Genomic DNA, 19,838 nt, shown 5'->3' on the forward strand with positions numbered 1-19,838 from the left:
TTTTATTTATTTGTTTATATAACTACACTTGCAATTTCGCTGTAGAAATCTCAGTGGGTGTCATTCTATTGTTATTTGTAAAACGCTATTGTTTATGCTTCGCGTCTTGAACAAACTGTCTTGTTTCATACGTTTACTATAGAAATTATTAGAAAATTATCCTTTTATTTTTGTAGTATTCTTTTCAGTATTTATTTAAGCTATTGAGAAAGAGAAAGAAGTTTGCAACGTATTCAAATCTTACGTAAATACCTAGGTTCTTCCGGCTTGGATTTAAAGAAATACCGGAAATTTGACTTCTTCCTAGCATTGTTATTTAAAACAGATTTTCTGATTTCATTTAAGCAAAGTTAGTGCATATTATACTGCATTATTTTATTATTTTTTAACTTAATCCATATTAAAAAAATGTCTCACAATTTCAAAATTGTGTTACCTATATGTGTCTACGAAATAAGAAATATACATGTTACAAATATATTTAAACAAAACGGTTTAAACAGAGACATTTATTTTTTAAACGGACTGCATTTAAGAAAACAATTTTAATTTTCGGGCTTAATTGTTGCAGGTATGACGTTATTGATTTTTTATATGGTAACTCTACATTTTAAAGCATATACACAAGTGTACTAATGTGATATTGGGGTGAAATGTGCGAGGTTATTTACACAGACATCCTCTCATGGGTGAATTTTTAAGTAACAAGTATTTTAATAATATTAATAATAACAATAATGTACTGATGATTTTTGCGGTGAAAATAGACTGAATTAGGGTTCTACTTTAATTTCCAATCCTCGTTTTGCAATAAATTACTAATTTGTGTTTTAAAAAATAAAAATTGCTGTTATTTTAATTAAAAAATTTCGATACATTTTAGAAAGTTTTCATTTATCAGTTTGGCTTGTCATTTTTGGCAGCATAATTTTAATTTAATAATAATAGATAATAATAATATTAATAATAATTTTAGTTGCAACAGGTTATACAGCACCCAATTACAGGAACAATAAATTAGTGAGATAAAATTAAACCTCTTTAATAATTCGAGGTGGTCATACCCTCTTGGTGGGTACAATTTATCATAAAATAAAGAGTAAGCCTCATCCACATTACTAACATTATTTAGAAAATCCCATTTGGTTGAAAGTAACATTTCATACAGCAATGAAAAATTAGCTTTTCTGAAATTAAATAATTGACTACGGTCGTTGATGGGAAATAACTTTTACAATGTAGTGTTAAAGTCTAAGTCAATAGATAAACTAGGATGATGGACATCTTCATGAACTAGCTCTAATGGGGCGGCGTCCACTTGACAATTAATGTTACTAAAAACTAAATCTATGTAGTTTTTAGTAAGTAAGTTGATTTACTTTTTTCCATTCTTCTATACACACTTTCTATCGATTTTCTCTCGCACTTTCTAACCATCTTCTTCTTTTCTTTTCTTCCCAATAGGTTTTCTGCTTGCACCATTTTTGTGATTCTATCCTTCACTAATCTCTCCAATTTTTTCGTTTTTACTTTACTTCTTATTTATTGTTTCCAATATCATATTAAATAACATCTTTGACAGCGGGTTTCCTTGACTGAGAGCTTGTTCTTTCTCAACCATCTGATTCTCTATGCTTTTATGTATGTTGTTATTTTGGGTTCGCTGTATATACTCTCTTTTTTGGTCTTTTCTTCTCCTCCACCCATTTCCATTAATACCTCCATATATGACCCTTAACATTTTCCTCTCCCAGCGTTCTATCCTTTACGCTGTTCTGCTTTATTTAAAACCCGCGTCTCACTTCCGTATGTTATGGTAGCTCATCTTACTATTCTGTCAATTCTTTCTTTATTTTTTTTTTTTAAACAAACTTAGATCTCACGAACGATCGAAGTATTCCATGTTTTTTTTTCCGTTGTCTTCAATTTTGATTCCTAAATATCTCAATTCCTTCGACGCTTGTGCAGACTCTTTGTGAACTTCATGCAACTCGGCTTTACTCATACTCGTACTCCTACACACGCGCCTAATTTTCTTTCTGCGTGTTCACTTGTGGGATGTTTGCAAGCATACTTATTCCTTTATAGTTCGCACATTGTAATTTACCGCAGTTTTATAAATAGGGCATAGGTTTGCTTTAGTCCATCTTCAAGCTTTCTTGCTGTTTCCCAAATTGTGTGGTGGCGGCGTACCTGGGTGCCAAAACTTGGGCTGACTTGTGCCGCTGATATAAAAAACACATCTGATCGACCTAGGCTGATGCGGCGACCTTCACGCCGCCCGGGGGTGGCACCTTAGGTCGCTCGGGCGCCAGCTTCCTCTCCGGGGGAGGCAACGCCGGGGTTGCTCTCAAGCCGGAGACACGGATCTCAGGTGGTGAGCGCCTGCGAAAATAAGAGAGTAAAATAAAACGGAAAGGAATGTTTAATAATTCAATATAGTTGCTGATGTAGTGGCAATTTTCCCTCCAATATGTCTTCATAATTAATTCAATAATAGTTGTGCAATAATGAAGTATTATTCAAAAGAGCATCAGCTGTCCATCTACTGCTGACCCAACGTTTTTAATCCACACCAAAAAGCACCCTTACTGCCCATTCACAATGGACATAAGACATAAGAACGAGCGCATAACCTAATTTACATTTTTGGTTTGTGTCTGGCTTATGCTTATCTACGTTCACAGTGGACACAGTGAACTCTGTAAGAATTGTTAAACTGCGCAAACGCAGAACGGAATAACTCCCGGCTAAACATAGAAACGGCTAACCTCAAACTGAGTCAATCAAAATATCTAACCTACAATTTCGTACGATATTCGAACTTGACAACTCGCAGTACAGAACAGACTCGCAGTGTGAAGCTTTGATTATAATATATACATATATTTAATATAATCAAATGTATGAAGTGCCAAGTGCCAACTGTCAAAGGGAATTCAATAGCAGCATTCAAAAGTCCCTAGATTTTAACATAATTTTGACATAATTCGTGCACAAAGTTGAACTTATTTCAACTTTGTGTACGCACACAAGGATTACATAAAACGTTCATAAGCATAAGAATTACTTTCGTCCACTGTGAACAGGAGTACACGTTTTCCATCGTTTCAACTTTATGTATTTATGTAAGCTTTATGTACTTGTTATGCCTTATGTCCATTGTGAATGGGCAGTTACACTTGAAACAACAGAACCTTCCTGGTTGATAGCGGTAGCTGTGAACAGTGAGCACCAATAAATCTTCTCAAGCTGCCATTTTCCCAATACAAGTTGAACCTCTGGTAACTAAAACCCCCGAAAGGAACTACACTTTGGCGGAAACGCAGAATCTGTCCCCATTCACGTTTCTCGCAACATTAACACTAATATGTATATTATTTTGAATATTTATGTCCATAAACGAACGACAATGGATACTCACATCGAAGTTTTTGCTTAAATAGCTTAAGTTGACTAGAATTACCTCCAAAGTGCTTTAGTTATAGTGTATTTCAGAATTCCGTTCGTCTAACCCATAAGCCGTTCCAAAGATTGACAGATTCCAGGGTTTCTCAACAGTCGGTCGGTTGAGAGATGATAATTCTCCAAAATCACTGTCACAATGGAACAAACGATTCGTTTTGTTTTATGAATTGTAAATAGTAAAGAAATAGGTTACTTTAAAAAAAATTGCCATCTCAGTTCCTCTTGTACACGTAAATGCAGTACTTTAACAATTTTAATATCACTACTTTAACCGCTGAGTGAAACGCTATATTATGCAACCATGCTGAAAATCCACTATGGTTTTCTTGCTTCAACTCGTTTGCCCTATATTAAAAGACAAGGACACCCTTAGATTCAACACTTACCTGTGAAAAGAAGGGAACAGCTTGTTCTTTAAGAAAAGAAGCGCGGTAAAGTCTACTTACTGGGTAATAATTGTTGATTTATAATCATTCCGGTTTATGGCTTAGGCGAACGGAGTTCTGAAATACACTACAGTCATTCAAAACACGCGATTTTTTTGACGTAGGATTTTAATAAGAACAAAATGACATAAAAATCACTAAGAATTTTTTTAGTGGGTATTTAAAAAATAAATAATACGAAAAACTATATTACAAGTATTTGTTTCTGTTTTTTTTTTAAGAAGTACCGCATCTGGGTTATTGCGTTAGGTACCTATATATTATAATCAATTTTTGTTATTAAGCCTCCACTGAGGAAATGATCGCATTCAGGAAAGGTTTTTATCATTACGGTACCAGGTAATAATTAGTATTGATGACATTGGTGATGAATTGGAATCACGTTCAAATTTTATAATTTCAGCATATTGATCTTGTGCTATTCTTTCACTTCGTCTCACCGTAGCAAGCCATGCATAATTACCAATCATTCATCCAGGATAACTTAACAAGTGATCTATTCGACTCCGATCTAGTCTGCGTAGTGCTAAACGGACCTTTTCTAATGAGTGTTCCAAAAACATCCCTCTAGGTACTTGTTCATCGTCTTTTTTTCGGGAATACAACTCCGGAGACAGAGGATCATCTGTCACATCTGTAGTTTGGATTTCCATATTTCGTTTAGTTTATTTGTGGTTCTTCGTTTTTGCGTTGCGTTTTCGTTTTACGCATAAAAATTAGGGCAGTTTCATTATTTGTTGTAAATTAATTAATTTAAAATTACATTCACAAACGATATTAATTTTTGTTATAACCAGGTATCGTGTAGACATACTTACCTAAATGCAGTACCTAAATAAGTAGCAAGAGGTTTATCTCTAATTTTATTCGAGAAATTCACGAAAAATATGATGTGCTCTTAATATCTAACACAGCTTTCTCATTTTTTTTAATTTTCAAACAAAATTATTCGAACCTTATTTGAGATGACTAAACACAAATTGAACTTCATACTCACTTCGTGGAGAGCATAAAAAGAAATGATTTTGGGTTTTGCAAAATCCATAACAGTCACTATTTACTCTTAAATCTTTGCAAATAAATCTTGTGTGCTTATTTGTGTAGATAACTTGATCTTGAATTTCAGACAAAAAACCCTCTATATATGCATATAAATTGTAGTGTACCTATTCCTCCACCGTCAATAAAAATGCATCATGGATGATTTGATCGCTTAATAGTTCTCAGAAGCCTTTAGCCACCACTTATGTCTTCCTAGGTTATTTAAGTTGTGTTTTGGTTCTGAATGTGAGAATATTGCTGAAAAAAATGTATGTATCACTTCGTCTTTGCCTTTGGATTACTTCACTGTTTTGTTTTACATGAGGGAGTAGTTTTTGGCCGCCTTCAATAATCACTTGGGTTTTGTATTTAACTTTATGCGGTTTATGTGCAGCCAGTCATAATGTTTTCAGTTTTATGGTGGGTTCTATGTAAAATTCATTGTTGCAACTGTTGAGGACATCAAACAAATAATTAACTACCAAATAAAGCGGCTGAAGTAATTTTCTTAAAAATTTTCTAGTGACTATTAGATAGAGTTTAATGATTATAGTTTGTAAAGTGATTTGGAGTTTTGTCTTCCAAAATTCTGTTCCATATTTAGGAAAGAACAATTTTGGAAATAGTTTTAGTGTATTTAAAAGTTTTGAATAAGGAACTGAATCTTGTTTTTTTTTTATGTTATATAAAAACAATGTAGGTACGTGTTGTTGGTTCTTTTTCTTGCTTTTTCGTAGATGACGCAATTAATGACTAACTTTTCTTTACAAGCAAATGATCATTTTGTTCCTCATATTCTTGTTATTATAATATTACGTTATTTTCGCGTTTGTAAATATCAAATCTGTTAGATTAAAAAAATACGACTTGTGGTACCAAATATTAAAATCTTATAATTTATTACGTAGTTTATAATCATTATAATTTCATAAATCCAATGTACGATCAAGAAAAATCATCCTCAAATTGGCTCCAACTTTTTAGTTGTTTTTCTCATTCCCCAATGTTAAGTAGCAGAGGATGAGCCAGGCAGGGCAGCTACTTGAGGAGGTTTTTGTTTACCGCTTCACAATACATATAATGATAAAATTTAAACCATTTTAACGGAAACTTGGTTTTTATTATCAGCTAATATAGCATTTCGTCGCCCAGAAGTAAATTCAGGATAACTCAGATAACCGTCCTTATCTAGGTCATCTTCCTTCAAAACACGATCAATCAGTTCTAAAAAACAATAATTTTCTGTAGCAACCAAACTAAAAGTTGGATTTAAAGGCTCACATACCTACGTAATATTCAAAATCGTCTTCCTCGGCTTGTATGTCATCTTTTTTCTCTTCTTCATGAGTCGTATGCAAAATCGCATTCAGAATTTCTAACCCATCGAGTTTCGAATTCTTGTCCGTGTCATGAACTTGGAAATAATAGAATTCCAGCTCCTCATCTGTCATTTTCGATAAATCAGGTTCGTTAATGATTTCTTCGAGATGTTCCTGAAAGGTTGCGTAATAACGAATTTCAGTGATTATGGACAACCCTTAAAGACATAATTATTCTCGTAGGACTCTTCTATCAAGATATTTCTCTAATTTTAAAGAGCATCAACTTCTTAGTCGGTTTAAGAGTCGTGGACAAATCATTTCGGAGGTCAATGTCATTCCATTCTCACAAAGTGTGAAACACCTTTACTGTAATCTTATATTTTTTGTTTTGTCATTTTTGACATTGCATCCGACATGACAAATCGTTTCAGGTTCAAACGTGACAATAAAGCACAGACTACATTCAAATTTTTGAAATGACAGAAAAATGGTGTCCGAAGTGATTTGTCTCGTAGATACATACAGTGCATCGTTTTAAAAAGTGGCCATGGGATTTCCCATGTTAAACTTTACACTGTATGTTAACTTATATTTGAGTAAAGATTCAGAGTTGAAATTTTTACTGGATCTAATTTGGCTCATCTTATTTCGATTTTATTAACCGTTATAGTTAATTAAAGGACATAAAAAAATATTTGCGTTGTTGGTAATATTGTAGGCAACCACGTAGAAACGGACATTCACCTGACGATTCTAAAATCTGATTACTCGTTCGATTCCCTGTTAAAAATGCCCAATCAAATCCAATCAAAATTATTTTGGGATCGCCCAATATAAATTAGATTGGGTACGCCCAATCAAATCCAATCTGCGAGTAGTCCGCACGCCAATGGCACAAAGAAGGTAAAAAAAGGCCACCACAATGGTCACGTGGTACGCAAGCAAACATATTATCACTATTATAGCGAACAATAAAACTTTTTTAAAAAACAACCCTTTTACGCGGGTTTAAGTGTTAATATTATCCGAGAGAAGTATATTTTTGGGAAAAAATTCTGTGTTCGACACGATAACGTTTACAGCGATAAGCATACCAAAAAAAAATTGCATAATATTTTCTACAAATTACCAACCCCAATAAGGGGATCAACGGAGAACGTAACCACCCACTTCGATGAGAAGTCGTAAAGAAACACATTACGGAACCATTTTGCATCCTACGGCAACGATACGGACCGTAGGTGCCTCAATTTCACGTTTAAACGACGGTCACAGTGTCGCCCAATCTGGCCCAATCAAATCCAATCCCAAATTGGGGGCGCCCAATCAAATCCAATCTGCGAATAATTCGCACGCCAATCGCACAAAGAAGGTAAAAAATGACCACCACAATGGTCACGTGGTACGCAAGCAAACATATTATAACCATTATAGCGAACAATAAAACTTTTTTAAAAAACAACCCTTTTACGCGGGTTTAAGTGTTAATATTATCCGACAGGAGTATATTTTTGGGAAAAAATTCTGTGTTCGACACGATAGGATTTATGACGATAAGCATACTCAAAAAAAAATGCATAAATATTTTCCTGCGTATTAGCAACCCCCATAAGGAGGTCGACGGAGAACGTAACCACCCACTTCGATGAGAAGTCGTAAAGAAACACATTACGCAACCATTTTGCATCCTACGGCAACGATACGGACCGTAGGTGCCTCAATATTATGTTTAAACGACGGTCACAGTGTCGCCCAATCTGGCCCAATCAAATCCAATCCCAAATTGGGGGCGCCCAATCAAATCCAATCTGCGAATAATTCGCACGCCAATCGCACAAAGAAGATAAAAAATGAGCACCACAATGGTCACGTGGTGCGCAAGCAAACATATTATCACTATCATAGCGAACAATAAACCTTTTTTAAAAAACAACCCTTTTACGCGGGTTTAAGTGTTAATATTATCCGAGAGAAGTATATTTTTGGGAAAAAATTCTGTGTTCGACACGATAACGTTTACAGCGATAAGCATACCAAAAAAAAATTGCATAATATTTTCTACAAATTACCAACCCCAATAAGGGGGTCAACGGAGAACGTAACCACCCACTTCGATGAGAAGTCGTAAAGAAACACATTACGGAACCATTTTGCATCCTACGGCAACGATACGGACCGTGGGTGCCTCAATATTACGTTTAAACGACGGTCACAGTGTCGCCCAATCTGGCCCAATCAAATCCAATCCCAAATTGGGGGCGCCCAATCAAATCCAATCTGCGAATAATTCGCACGCCAATCGCACAAAGAAGATAAAAAATGACCACCACAATGGTCACGTGGTGCGCAAGCAAACATATTATCACTATTATAGCGAACAATAAACCTTTTTTAAAAAACAACCCTTTTACGCGGGTTTAAGTGTTAATATTATCCGAGAGAAGTATATTTTTGGGAAAAAATTCTGTGTTCGACACGATAACGTTTATAGCGATAAGCATACCAAAAAAAATTGCATAATATTTTCTACAAATTACCAACCCCAATAAGGGGGTCAACGGAGAACGTAACCACCCACTTCGATGAGAAGACGTAAAGAAACACATTACGCAACCATTTTGCATCCTAAGGCAACGATACGGACCGCACGTGCCTCAATATTACGTTTAAACGACGTTCACAGTGTCGCCCAATCTCGCCCAATCTGCGAATAATTCGCACGCCAATCGCACAAAGCAGGTAATTATTCGCAGATTGGATTTGATTGGGCGCCCCCAATTTGGGATTGGATTTGATTGGGCCTGATTGGGCGACACTGTGACCGTCGTTTAAACGTAATATTGAGGCACCCACGGTCCGTATCGTTGCCGTAGGATGCAAAATGGTTGCGTAATGTGTTTCTTTACGACTTCTCATCGAAGTGGGTGGTTACGTTCCCCGTCGACCCCCTTATGGGGGTTGCTAATACGCAGACAATATTTATGCATTTTTTTTGGTATGCTTATCGCTGTAAACGTTATCGTGTCGAACACAGAATTTTTTCCCAAAAATATACTCTGGTCGGACAGTATTAACACTTAAACCCGCGTAAAAGGGTTGTTTTTTAAAAAAGTTTTATTGTTCGCTATAATGGTGATAATATGTTTGCTTGCGTACCAAGTGACCATTGTGGTGGTCATTTTTTACCTTCTTTGTGCGATTGGTGTGCGAATTATTCGCAGATTGGATTTGATTGGGCGCCCCCAATTTGGGATTGGATTTGATTGGGCCAGATTGGGCGACACTGTGACCGTCGTTTAAACGTAATATTGAGGCACCTACGGTCATTATCGTTGCCGTACGATGCAAAATGGTTGCGTAATGTGTTTCTTTACGACTTCTCATCGAAGTGGGTGGTTACGTTCTCCGTCGACTCCCTTATGGGGGTTGCTAATACGCAGGAAAATATTTATGCAATTTTTTTGATTATGCTTATCGTCATAAATCTTACCGTGTCGAACACAGAATTTTTTCCCAAAAATATACTCCGGTCGGACAGTATTAACACTTAAACCCGCGTAAAAGGGTTGTTTTTTAAAAAAGTTTTATTGTACGCTATAATAGTGATAATATGTTTGCTTGCGTACCACGTGACCATTGTGGTGGTCATTTTTTACCTTCTTTGTACGATTGGCGTGCGAATTATTCGCAGATTGGATTTGATTGGGCGCCCCCAATTTGGGATTGGATTTGATTGGGCCAGATTGGGCGACACTGTGACCGTCGTTTAAACGTAATATTGAGGCACCCACGGTCCGTATCGTTGCCGTAGGATGCAAAATGGTTGCGTAATGTGTTTCTTTACGACTTCTCATCGAAGTGGGTGGTTACGTTCTCCGTCGACCTCCTTATGAGGGTTGCTAATACGCAGAAAATATTTATGCCATTTTTTTGAGTATAGTTATCGTCATAAATCCTATCGTGTCGAACACAGAATTTTTTACCCAAAAATATACTCCTGTCGGATAATATTAACACTTAAACCCGCGTAAAAGGGTAGTTTATTAAAAACAAATTATTTTTCGCTATAATAGTGATAATATGTTTGCTTGCGTACTACGTGACCATTGTGGTGGTCATTTTTTACCTGCTTTGTGCGATTGGCGAGCGAATTATTCGCAGATTGGGCGAGATTGGGCGACACTGTGAACGTCGTTCAAACGTAATATTGAGGCACGTGCGGTCCGTATCGTTGCCGTAGGATGCAAAATGGTTGCGTAATGTGTTTCTTTACGACTTCTCATCGAAGTGGGTGGTTACGTTCTCCGTCGACACCCTTATGGGGGTTGCTAATACGCAGACAATATTTATGCATATTTTTTGGTATGCTTATCGATGTAAACGTTATCGTGTCGAACACAGAATTTTTGCCCAAAAATGTACTCCGGTCGGATAGTATTAACACTTAAACCCGCGTAAAAGGGTTGTTTTTTAAAAAAGGTTTATTGTTCGCTATAATGGTGATAATATGTTTGCTTGCGTACCACGTGACCATTGTGATGGTCATTTTTTACCTTCTTTGTGCGATTGGCGTGCGAATTATTCGCAGATTGGATTTGATTGGGCGCCCCCAATTTGGGATTGGATTTGATTGGGCCAGATTGGGCGACACTGTGACCGTCGTTTAAACGTGAAATTGAGGCACCTACGGTCCGTATCGTTGCCGTAGGATGCAAAATGGTTGCGTAATGTGTTTCTTTACGACTTCTCATCGAAGTGGGTGGTTACGTTCTCCGTCGACCCCCTTATGGGGGTTGCTAATACGCAGACAATATTTATGCATTTTTTTTGAGTATGCTTATCGTCATAAATCCTATCGTGTCGAACACAGAATTTTTTCCCAAAAATATACTCCTGTCGGATAATATTAACACTCAAACCCGCGTAAAAGGGTTGTTTATTAAAAACAAATTATTTTTCGCTATAATAGTGATAATATGTTTGCTTGCGTACCACGTGACCATTGTGGTGGTCATTTTTTACCTTCTTTGTGCGATTGGCGTGCGAATTATTCGCAGATTGGGTTTGATTGGGCGCCCCCAATTTGGGATTGGATTTGATTGGGCCAGATTGGGCGACACTGTGACCGTCGTTTAAACGTGAAATTGAGGCACCTACGGTCCGTATCGTTGCCGTAGGATGCAAAATGGTTGCGTAATGTGTTTCTTTACGACTTCTCATCGAAGTGGGTGGTTACGTTCCCCGTCGACCCCCCTATGGGGGTTGCTAATACGCAGAACATATTTATGCAATTTTTTTGAATATGCATATAGATGTATATTCTTGTGATCGATTCAGAATTCTTTCGAGCCTTGTTCTCGGGTAATAAAATGTTAACAACTTATTCTATTCGTGAAGGGGGTGCTTTTTTCAAATAATTGTATTTTTCGTTATAATCGTTTCAATAAGCGTTTTATTTCCATAATAAATAATTATCTTTTACGGCATTTTATTGTAAATGATAACTCAAAGCCATTTTGGGAATCTAAACGAAAGCAACAAAATTATTTATATTAGGGACATCAATGTTAGTGATAAAATAAAATAAAATGTTCCATTTGCACGTTCTAGCACACTCCAAACCTAAATTGTATTTATTACATCACATTTTGCTTTTTAGATGTTTTTATTGGTAATACACAATTATTTCCAATTTTCACAATCAAATCCAATCAAATCCAATCAAAGCCCTTAATTGTGTTTGCCCAATCAAATCCAATATAAGTTCAAATTGAATCCCAATTAACCCAATCAAACACAATCTGGTCCAATCTAACTTAGATTGGGTTATATTGGATTTGATTGGGCATTTTTAACAGGGTTATTATCGGTTTTTACTGGTCGAAATTCGTCGATAATAAAAAAAAGTGAAAATGCTCTCTCCATACATTAAAGGTTTATAGACAAGAGATATTGCGTAAAATTTTCCTACAGCATTTCCACATCGTCCCACGCCAGCAAGACCACAACCAGTGTGACATGGTGCGACACTTTCGTTCGACATGCGTTTTATGAATGTTTGGCATATTGCTCAGAGGTTTTTGAACTGCATTTCGAACACAAATTATATATTACCTTCTTTCAGTAAAATTTCTTCATTTATGTTTGAATTCCATCATTGTGTTAATGATTCGATTAAAATAATGCTGTTAAAAGTGACAATTTAAAATGATAATTCAAAACCTTTTTTTATGAATCTTAACATTTTAACCAATATAATGTTTACTTTTACAGCACAAATTAACAACTTACTGAGAAAAGTGGTAAAATGCAAAACAAAATTTAATATCATGCCTCAAGGTTTGTTTTTGAATAAAGTTGTTTACTATATTTTTTTGAAATGACAACAACTTTCTTTTAGTTAGTGGTCTATAATCTGCAAATGAGTGGTAGGCAACTCGTTGTCCAAAAGACAATTCCCATTGCATTCGTTAACTTCAAGTGTATATCACGCCGCACATTTTAGGTAAGAATTATTTAACAAGACTGTTTTGACAAGAATGTTTGGAAATAGTAAACAGATTATTAATTTACATAGTCTTTTATTATCCTAACGAAAATTTTGAGGTTTATTCGAAGAGTTTAGGCTAGAATTTTGAATTAAAGTTAGAATTTCGCCTGCTTTTGTTTGCTATAGAAGTCATTTCAAAAATTTTGACAATTGTATCTCATGATCACAAGATAAAATAAAATAAAATCCGTCGCTAATAGTAATAACTTAGGTAAAGTATCTGAGTTTAAACCTAAAAACAGTGAAGATATTTTTCAAATAAATTATCAACAGATAAAAAGGCAGAAACGAAAATCCTGTACTTTCGTACTTTTAGACCTGCGAAACACCGAGAGAAATATAGAAGTTTGCCATGACGGCAGTATTTCCTTTCTTAATTTTTTTTTATTAGTTCTAAAGTAAAAACGGTGATGCACCTCGGGCGGTGTCCACTTTAAATTCCATCTCTGACTTTATAATTGTTATATAAAATCTAATATTTATTTGCGTAACTGGTAGTAGTATAATTTTGTTATTGCACAATTCGTAGAATGCGAGAATTTTAATTTTCCGTTTCAGTCTGGCACCTGTCCTAAAATACTAATTCGTAATTCTATATTTTCTCTATAGGAGATCTAGATCGACAAGATCATTTAAAAAATCTGTGAAGTAAATGGGACTTAAAATGTGCAGCGTGATACCTTCCTTAATAATCCTCCTATCGGTGTTTTATTCATTTATCCCTGCCTTTAACGTTTATTATTGGACAATAAAGGGTGGACTATTAAATTTTACACTTTATCTTACATATAATAGATTTCTTTTAAGTTTTCGTACGAAAGTCCTACAGTTAAAAAAAATGATAAGCAATTTTAATTTCAGTTTTATTACACTTTTTTCAATTATCTCATGGAGAACAAAATTATTGTTGTTATAAAAAGTCGATCATAGTGTTCCAAAAATATCGAGCTAAACCAGTTTTCGCTTAAAAATTTGCTTGACACACATAGACTACTTTGGATGCTCCAGAGACATCGGAAGTTGTGAACAAATATTTACGTCGGTTTTATTTAAATTTAATTTTTTTTTAAATTGTAGCAGTGACTTCATTTTAATGTCTTACTTGTAAGTGCTCCTTGTCGTGTAGAAGCTCCTTATCTTGGGTAATTTTTTCAGGTTGTGTTTTGGTGGGCCTATAATGCACATGTTTGACCACAGGTTCGCCTCTGGGATGATGGGGGCCTCTACCTTCAGTCGCATTCAGCCAAATCATTAATAGAAAAAACCCAGGAATCATCTTTTCAGTCTCATCTCAGCAACTGTAAACAAAACATTTGGGGTGCAACTATCGAGGGGAGAACCGCACAATCTGACAGACTTTTATTGAATTTCATTGAAATCGAAGTGTTGACGGAACAAGTTGTAGATATGTAATGACGGGCTAATGAAGGGGTTCCTCTGTGACCCCCGGGGAGGGTCATTAGAGTCCGATAACATCTCTTGTTACAGATAGAGGGCGTGTGCGCATATGTGCGTTCAAAGTGTCGGCCTCAAGTGCCTTCAAGGGTACCCCCTTGGATCATGAATTGAAAGCTTTATATGAAGGGTCGAATTTACTAAGCACCTGTTACATTAAGGGTGGATTAAGGGATTTGTCGCGCCAGTGCAAAATACTACAATGATACTAAAAATACACTTACCTAGAAATTTTTATTTCGGCTTACATAGCAACGATGAACATTCAAGATCGATTAACTCCAGCTTCTGCAGGTCATGCGCGAAGAAAATCAGGAATTATTTCTGCACTGTGGCAGGAGTGTAGCAGAATGTTTATTCTTCCAGACGTTAAGGGGCGCTGTTGTAGGGTTTCATGAAGAGAATCAAGTGAATTATCTCATTATCCCTTTGAATACTTTTCAGCAATTGTATTCGCGGTTTAATAGAGTAGAAAATTAAAAGATACTTAATATTGTCATATCCGTTTCGATTTCCTCTGACTCATTTCTTTGGCATTGTGAAATAAAATAAATTTCCAAATTCACAAAATAAAAGTAGTTACAAATTTTAAATATTTTTTATCTTTGATTAAAAATGAAGAAAAAATATCCAGATAACAGTAACATGGTGTTGATCATACCCAGAAGGGGAAAAAAATAAAATAAAAAGAGAGTTAGTGACTGCTTCCTACGGAAGGAACGACATGTTAGTCGAATTTAGGATTGTAATCTTAGTAAAAATGCATATTTGAAATATAATGAACCAGATCAAAAATAAAAAATAAATCAATATAGTTTAACAACGGATGTTTAAGCTGGTGATAATGCGGTGTATGGATATAATATGGGAATGATTCAACAACAACAACAAAAAAACAGTAACAGCCGAAAGATACTTGCGACAATTTTTTCTCTATAGCTGTATGTTAAAAACAAATTAAAGTTGTTTATGCTCTCAAAAATCATTTTACCCAATTATGGTACATTTTATCAAAAAAATTTTCAAGTACACGTGTTGTAAAAAAAATCGATTCAAATTTGTTTAGACATTTTTATTTTGCTTGTGAAACACCCTCCCATATACAAAAAATATGTCTGAAAAATTATAATCATGGATATTTGTACAGAGTATCTGTAAGTAATTGTCATGTCAGAGGTAGCAGAGATAAAAATATTTTCTCGTTTCATACCAACTTAAATTCTCAAAGGCTAATTAATTTTTGCAATAGTGTACTTATTTCTTGGAAATTTTAAAATAAACGTACGTGGTTTTCAATAAAGTAATTTTTACATTGGAATGGTTTAATCTCAAGTGAAGTTTTCTTATCAATCTCGTATGTCCACCAGAAGTATAACCAAGGACAAATTGTTAGATAGATCCAATATTAGAGATGAAGACTGAAGTTGTTGCAGATTTGAGCCGAAGAGTAAGAGAACACCTTAAGAAATTTCTTCAGATTCAGATTCCTAGAAACGATGATAGTAGAACTTTTGATAATGAAAGTCATACTTTAACAATTGGTTGTTAATGGAGATATTCAGTTTTGAGGCTTGAGGCAAACAGGATTTACAGATCTGACTTGGTAAATTTTGCAGAATGTTTCATATCAAGTTATCATGATGACGTTGTTCGGGATACCTGAAATTTTTTGTTGTAACTTTTCGATCGCAAGGGCCATGTGATGAATTGTTAATTTCATGTTTTCTCAACGTATCATAGCTTCTAGAATATGAAAAAGTGGATCTCCCGTTTCGGTCTGTCTGTCGTCCGTTGGTGATTTTATCCGAAACTACTCTGTAGATTGTTACGAAATTTTAAATTTGTTTCAAGAGTATCGTATAAATGATAAAACGGTCAGCAAAATCTGTCTGCTTATCCACACGAAAAATGTGATGACGTCATTTCATAATTTTGCTAAATAAATCCTGTCGAGTACGTGCAAAATAATATACTTGCTTATCTGCGCTATATTAATCCAGTTTTACATTGTGCATGTTGGGGTTTGGGGAAAAATTCACAATTTTGTAACAAAATCGTACAATTTATTTTAGAAATTACAAATCAATTGCTTTGAAATTTTGCATACACTTTAACGCTATTTCAGAATTTACCTATTCATCCTTTCCACAAATTTGATCACGTTATCTAAAAATTTTGTGAATTAAGTATATGTTATTTAAACTGACGAAAATACTTGTTCTACACATGTACTGCCTTTATACCTTTTATTTTTCAATTGCATATATGGGATGTGTCAAAAAATAAATGTAAAAATAATATGGAAAATGGTACTGTTGTATTATTATTACGTTGTATTACATTGTATCGACTCAAATTTGTTAATGACGTTATCATAAAATTTTGTAAAGAAAATCTTACTTGAAATATGTATTCGCATAGCACACTTATTTATCTGTAGTTTAATAATACATGTCTATATTTTGACTTGAACTTAATAGAAGGTACGATAAAAAATAACTTTATTCATTAAACTAGACTTGACTGCTTTTTAGGATCGTTTTATTTAAATAATTACAAAATTTTAAGCAATCAGCAGCTGTATGGGGGCAATTGGCAACACGATTTTCGTTTGCGTTTTAACAACACTGATACTTAGCATGCATATCTACATGACTGTAGGCTCTGCTACAGAAAAATAATTATATCTGAATTTTATTAAAATCTTCTAAATACAGCAGCAAAATCTTAGTAAATGCTACCAATGAAATAAACATATGTAAAAAATAAATGTCTTTTTAATTTGAAATAAAATTTTGTTTGTAAATAAATGAAGGTATCTTTCGGTAGTAAGTTAGCTTTTCACTTTCCGAGAGTAAGATAATGAAGTATTTTAATTGTGTCATTTAAGAATGTTCAAATTCATGTTTCGCAATTTGTAAGGTATGAAAACGATTTTATTAGACAAAAACCTAATCTTCGAAATTATTAAACTGATTATTGCGAAGTTGTAGATGTATGTTAAAATTATTGTGAAACACTAATCAAAATCAAAATTTGCTCGCTCATCCCCACCAAAAATTTGAAAACGTCATTTCAAAATTTTACTGCGTGAAATTTCTATTCACATTTTTGACCTTACGTATGAGGATTATTGTTTAAAAAAATGGAAAATAAAATTTTAGAATTTGTCTTAGAACCTATATAACAAACCCATTTGATATCTTAGTAAGACATTAAGCTTAAAGTTAAATAAATGTATATTTGTAAAAAAAATGTTTTTCTACTCCCACATAGTAATCCATGAATTACGAACTGTCTAGCCTCATAGTAAAACCATAGTTACACCCACTGGCATGTAATGAATGAACAGGCACGTAATATATATATATATTACGTGCCTGTTTGAATAGTTTCCATAGCAACTATAAATATTTGTTTTCCCAAAAAAATTTCTTCTGAAAGTGATTCTTCATTATAGATCGTAGAAAAAGTATATGACACAACTCTGGAGGTAAGCTAATTACGAACTCATATTACATCACTCGCTCGCTACGCTCGCTCGTGTATAAACTTCGTTCGTAATTAGCTTCTTACCACCCTCGATATGTAATATACTAATAATCAAATTTAATAAGTATACGCTTATATTTTAGAAAGAAAAAACTCTTCTGAAACTTTGGTGACTACTAGATCGTATGGAACAAAAATCTCTTCTCTGATTAGAACACAAGCAGAATATATTTGTATTTAGAATGGAGTGAAAGTATATTTTTCATCAATCAAAGGGCGACGGAAGCACGGTTTACAATATTTAAACCAATTTGATTTTACTAGAAGTGTAACTGGATAACAGTGACTAAAATGCCATTCTAAATTAATTGATAGTTAAGCTTAAATTGATTAAATTAAACTTAGTTATAAAAGAACAATAGCTATTTAAATTGAACATTAATATTATTATGCAACGAAAATAAACTTAACAAATCTTAACTCTTCAATAGCTTCCATATTCTTATTTATATCGTTAGGAATAAATGATGGAATTGACATGACGCATTTTTTCTGATGCAGTACACTACTTTCAAATTTACTTTCGTTTTTTAAATTAAATAAATGACATAATTTTTAACATTTTTGACAAAATTATTGTCTCCACGATACAATAAATACGAAATAGTAAAATGTCATAGACAACGCGTGTGACAGTCATCACTTAAATCTCGAGGTAATCGTAATTGTTAATTGTGAGTCCATTCTGCAAGAAAATACATCATATTTTTTTAAATAAGTTAATACTTTTACAAGACTTTATAACGACCATTGCACGTTCATTAGCAGAAGTTGAATAAAACCATTATGTGTTTACTTAGTAAAACCTTCGAAGACCACCCAGCACATTAAAATTCACCAGAGGATTGCATCGTGCGTTTTTCTTTTTCTGACTACATGTTCTTGCAGCAGATGCATCAACAAAACGAAACGAACAGCAAAAGTTGAGTTGTTAGTGAGTCTGCATAGCGTTTTCCGAGGTTTTCTAACCCGCCCACTTCCAGCAAATACATATCCGAAAGAAAAGTGCCAATAATCGAATAAATGCAGCCGATGTAACATGAACCGAAAAAGCTTCTTCATGTAGGCAATATCCTGGCTGTTAGCTGCGTCCTTGAAGATTAAAATTCGTCTTCGCGTATATTTGGTTATCGAGAAACGCAACGTTCTGAATAAAAGCGTCTTGAATGCGAGAAAACCATCGTTTGGGTTGCGCGGTTCTTTGCTCCATGAATATTCCGTTCGTCAAGGATGGCGACAGAATAGAATTTTTTGGAGACAAGTAGGGGTGAAGTTTTGCAAAGAGGTGGGTGTTAGTGGTGGAAATTAAGGGTCTTGTTGACGGTGACACGTGTGTATACTAAAAAACAACTTAAAAAAATTGTGCCATCTTTCAAATTTTCAGTTTGCCAGAAATCTTTCTTATACTTTTAATAAACGGTTTTGATAATAATTTAACTGTTATTAGTGAGATATTTACATAGATATTAATTAAATTAAGTGTTACACTAATACAATTTCTACCATTTTACTTCCTGAGCGTGAGTTCTTAGTTTCTGAAATCCATTACCGAAGTACCTACTAGGGAATACGCCAATATGTTTCTCTGGATTCACATAGTTTTCAAGCGTTTGAATTAGTGTCTGGTATAATTTTTGTTGCCATTGTTAGGGTTATTAACGTTAATACAGATGTTATAAAGAAGTTCCAAGCAAGCTTACAATTCATGGAGAGCTTTAAATAAGAACTAATACGCCAAGGATGACCGTGGTTTTTGTAATTTATCTCTTCATTTTGGTATGCTTGACAACGAATTTAGATGCTGAGTTCTGTAAAAATTAAAAAGTTGAAAACATGTCAAGAATTACTGCTTTGTATATATGTACATGTATATTTATTTCAAAAGCAGTTGTTTTACTCGTAGTGTATGTTCAAACTGTCGTAAAATCGTGACAGTCCACTATTTCACTCAAATTTCATTTTGTTATTTTAATAAATTAGATTTTTTTTATCAGCTAAGAATGA

At 34.4% G+C, this 19,838-nt stretch overlaps 1 protein-coding gene across 1 annotated transcript; it reads right to left on the bottom strand.

Moving 5' to 3' along the window:
* Window positions 1–5,828: 5,828 nt before the first annotated feature.
* LOC135132230 (multiple coagulation factor deficiency protein 2 homolog) lies at window positions 5,829–14,612 on the bottom strand. Its single transcript, XM_064060253.1, has 4 exons — window positions 14,507–14,612; window positions 13,930–14,125; window positions 6,241–6,448; window positions 5,829–6,179 (listed from the first exon to the last, which is right to left on the bottom strand). The coding sequence occupies exons 2-4, from the start codon at window positions 14,101–14,103 to the stop codon at window positions 6,046–6,048; spliced, it is 516 nt and encodes a 171-aa protein (XP_063916323.1). The 5' UTR covers window positions 14,104–14,125; window positions 14,507–14,612; the 3' UTR covers window positions 5,829–6,045.
* Between the last annotated feature and the right edge of the window lie 5,226 nt (window positions 14,613–19,838).

The sequence above is a fragment of the Zophobas morio genome, unplaced genomic scaffold (assembly GCF_036711695.1).
Source record: "Zophobas morio isolate AGI-343-1 ecotype UQ-CSIRO unplaced genomic scaffold, CSIRO_AGI_Zmor_V1 ptg000002l, whole genome shotgun sequence".
Classification (NCBI taxonomy): domain Eukaryota; kingdom Metazoa; phylum Arthropoda; class Insecta; order Coleoptera; family Tenebrionidae; genus Zophobas; species Zophobas morio.

What these genes read in the sequence shown, in the direction of transcription:
- LOC135132230 (XM_064060253.1), bottom strand. Translation starts at nt 14,103, where the DNA reads ATGATTCCTGGGTTTTTTCTATTAATGATTTGGCTGAATGCGACTGAA. An exon ending in ACGACAAGGAGCACTTACAA is followed by an intron (nt 6,449 to 13,929) that starts GTAAGACATTAA and finishes GCAACCTTTCAG; the next exon opens with GAACATCTCGAAGAAATCAT. An exon ending in CGATTTTGAATATTACGTAG is followed by an intron (nt 6,180 to 6,240) that starts GTATGTGAGCCT and finishes ATTGTTTTTTAG; the next exon opens with AACTGATTGATCGTGTTTTG.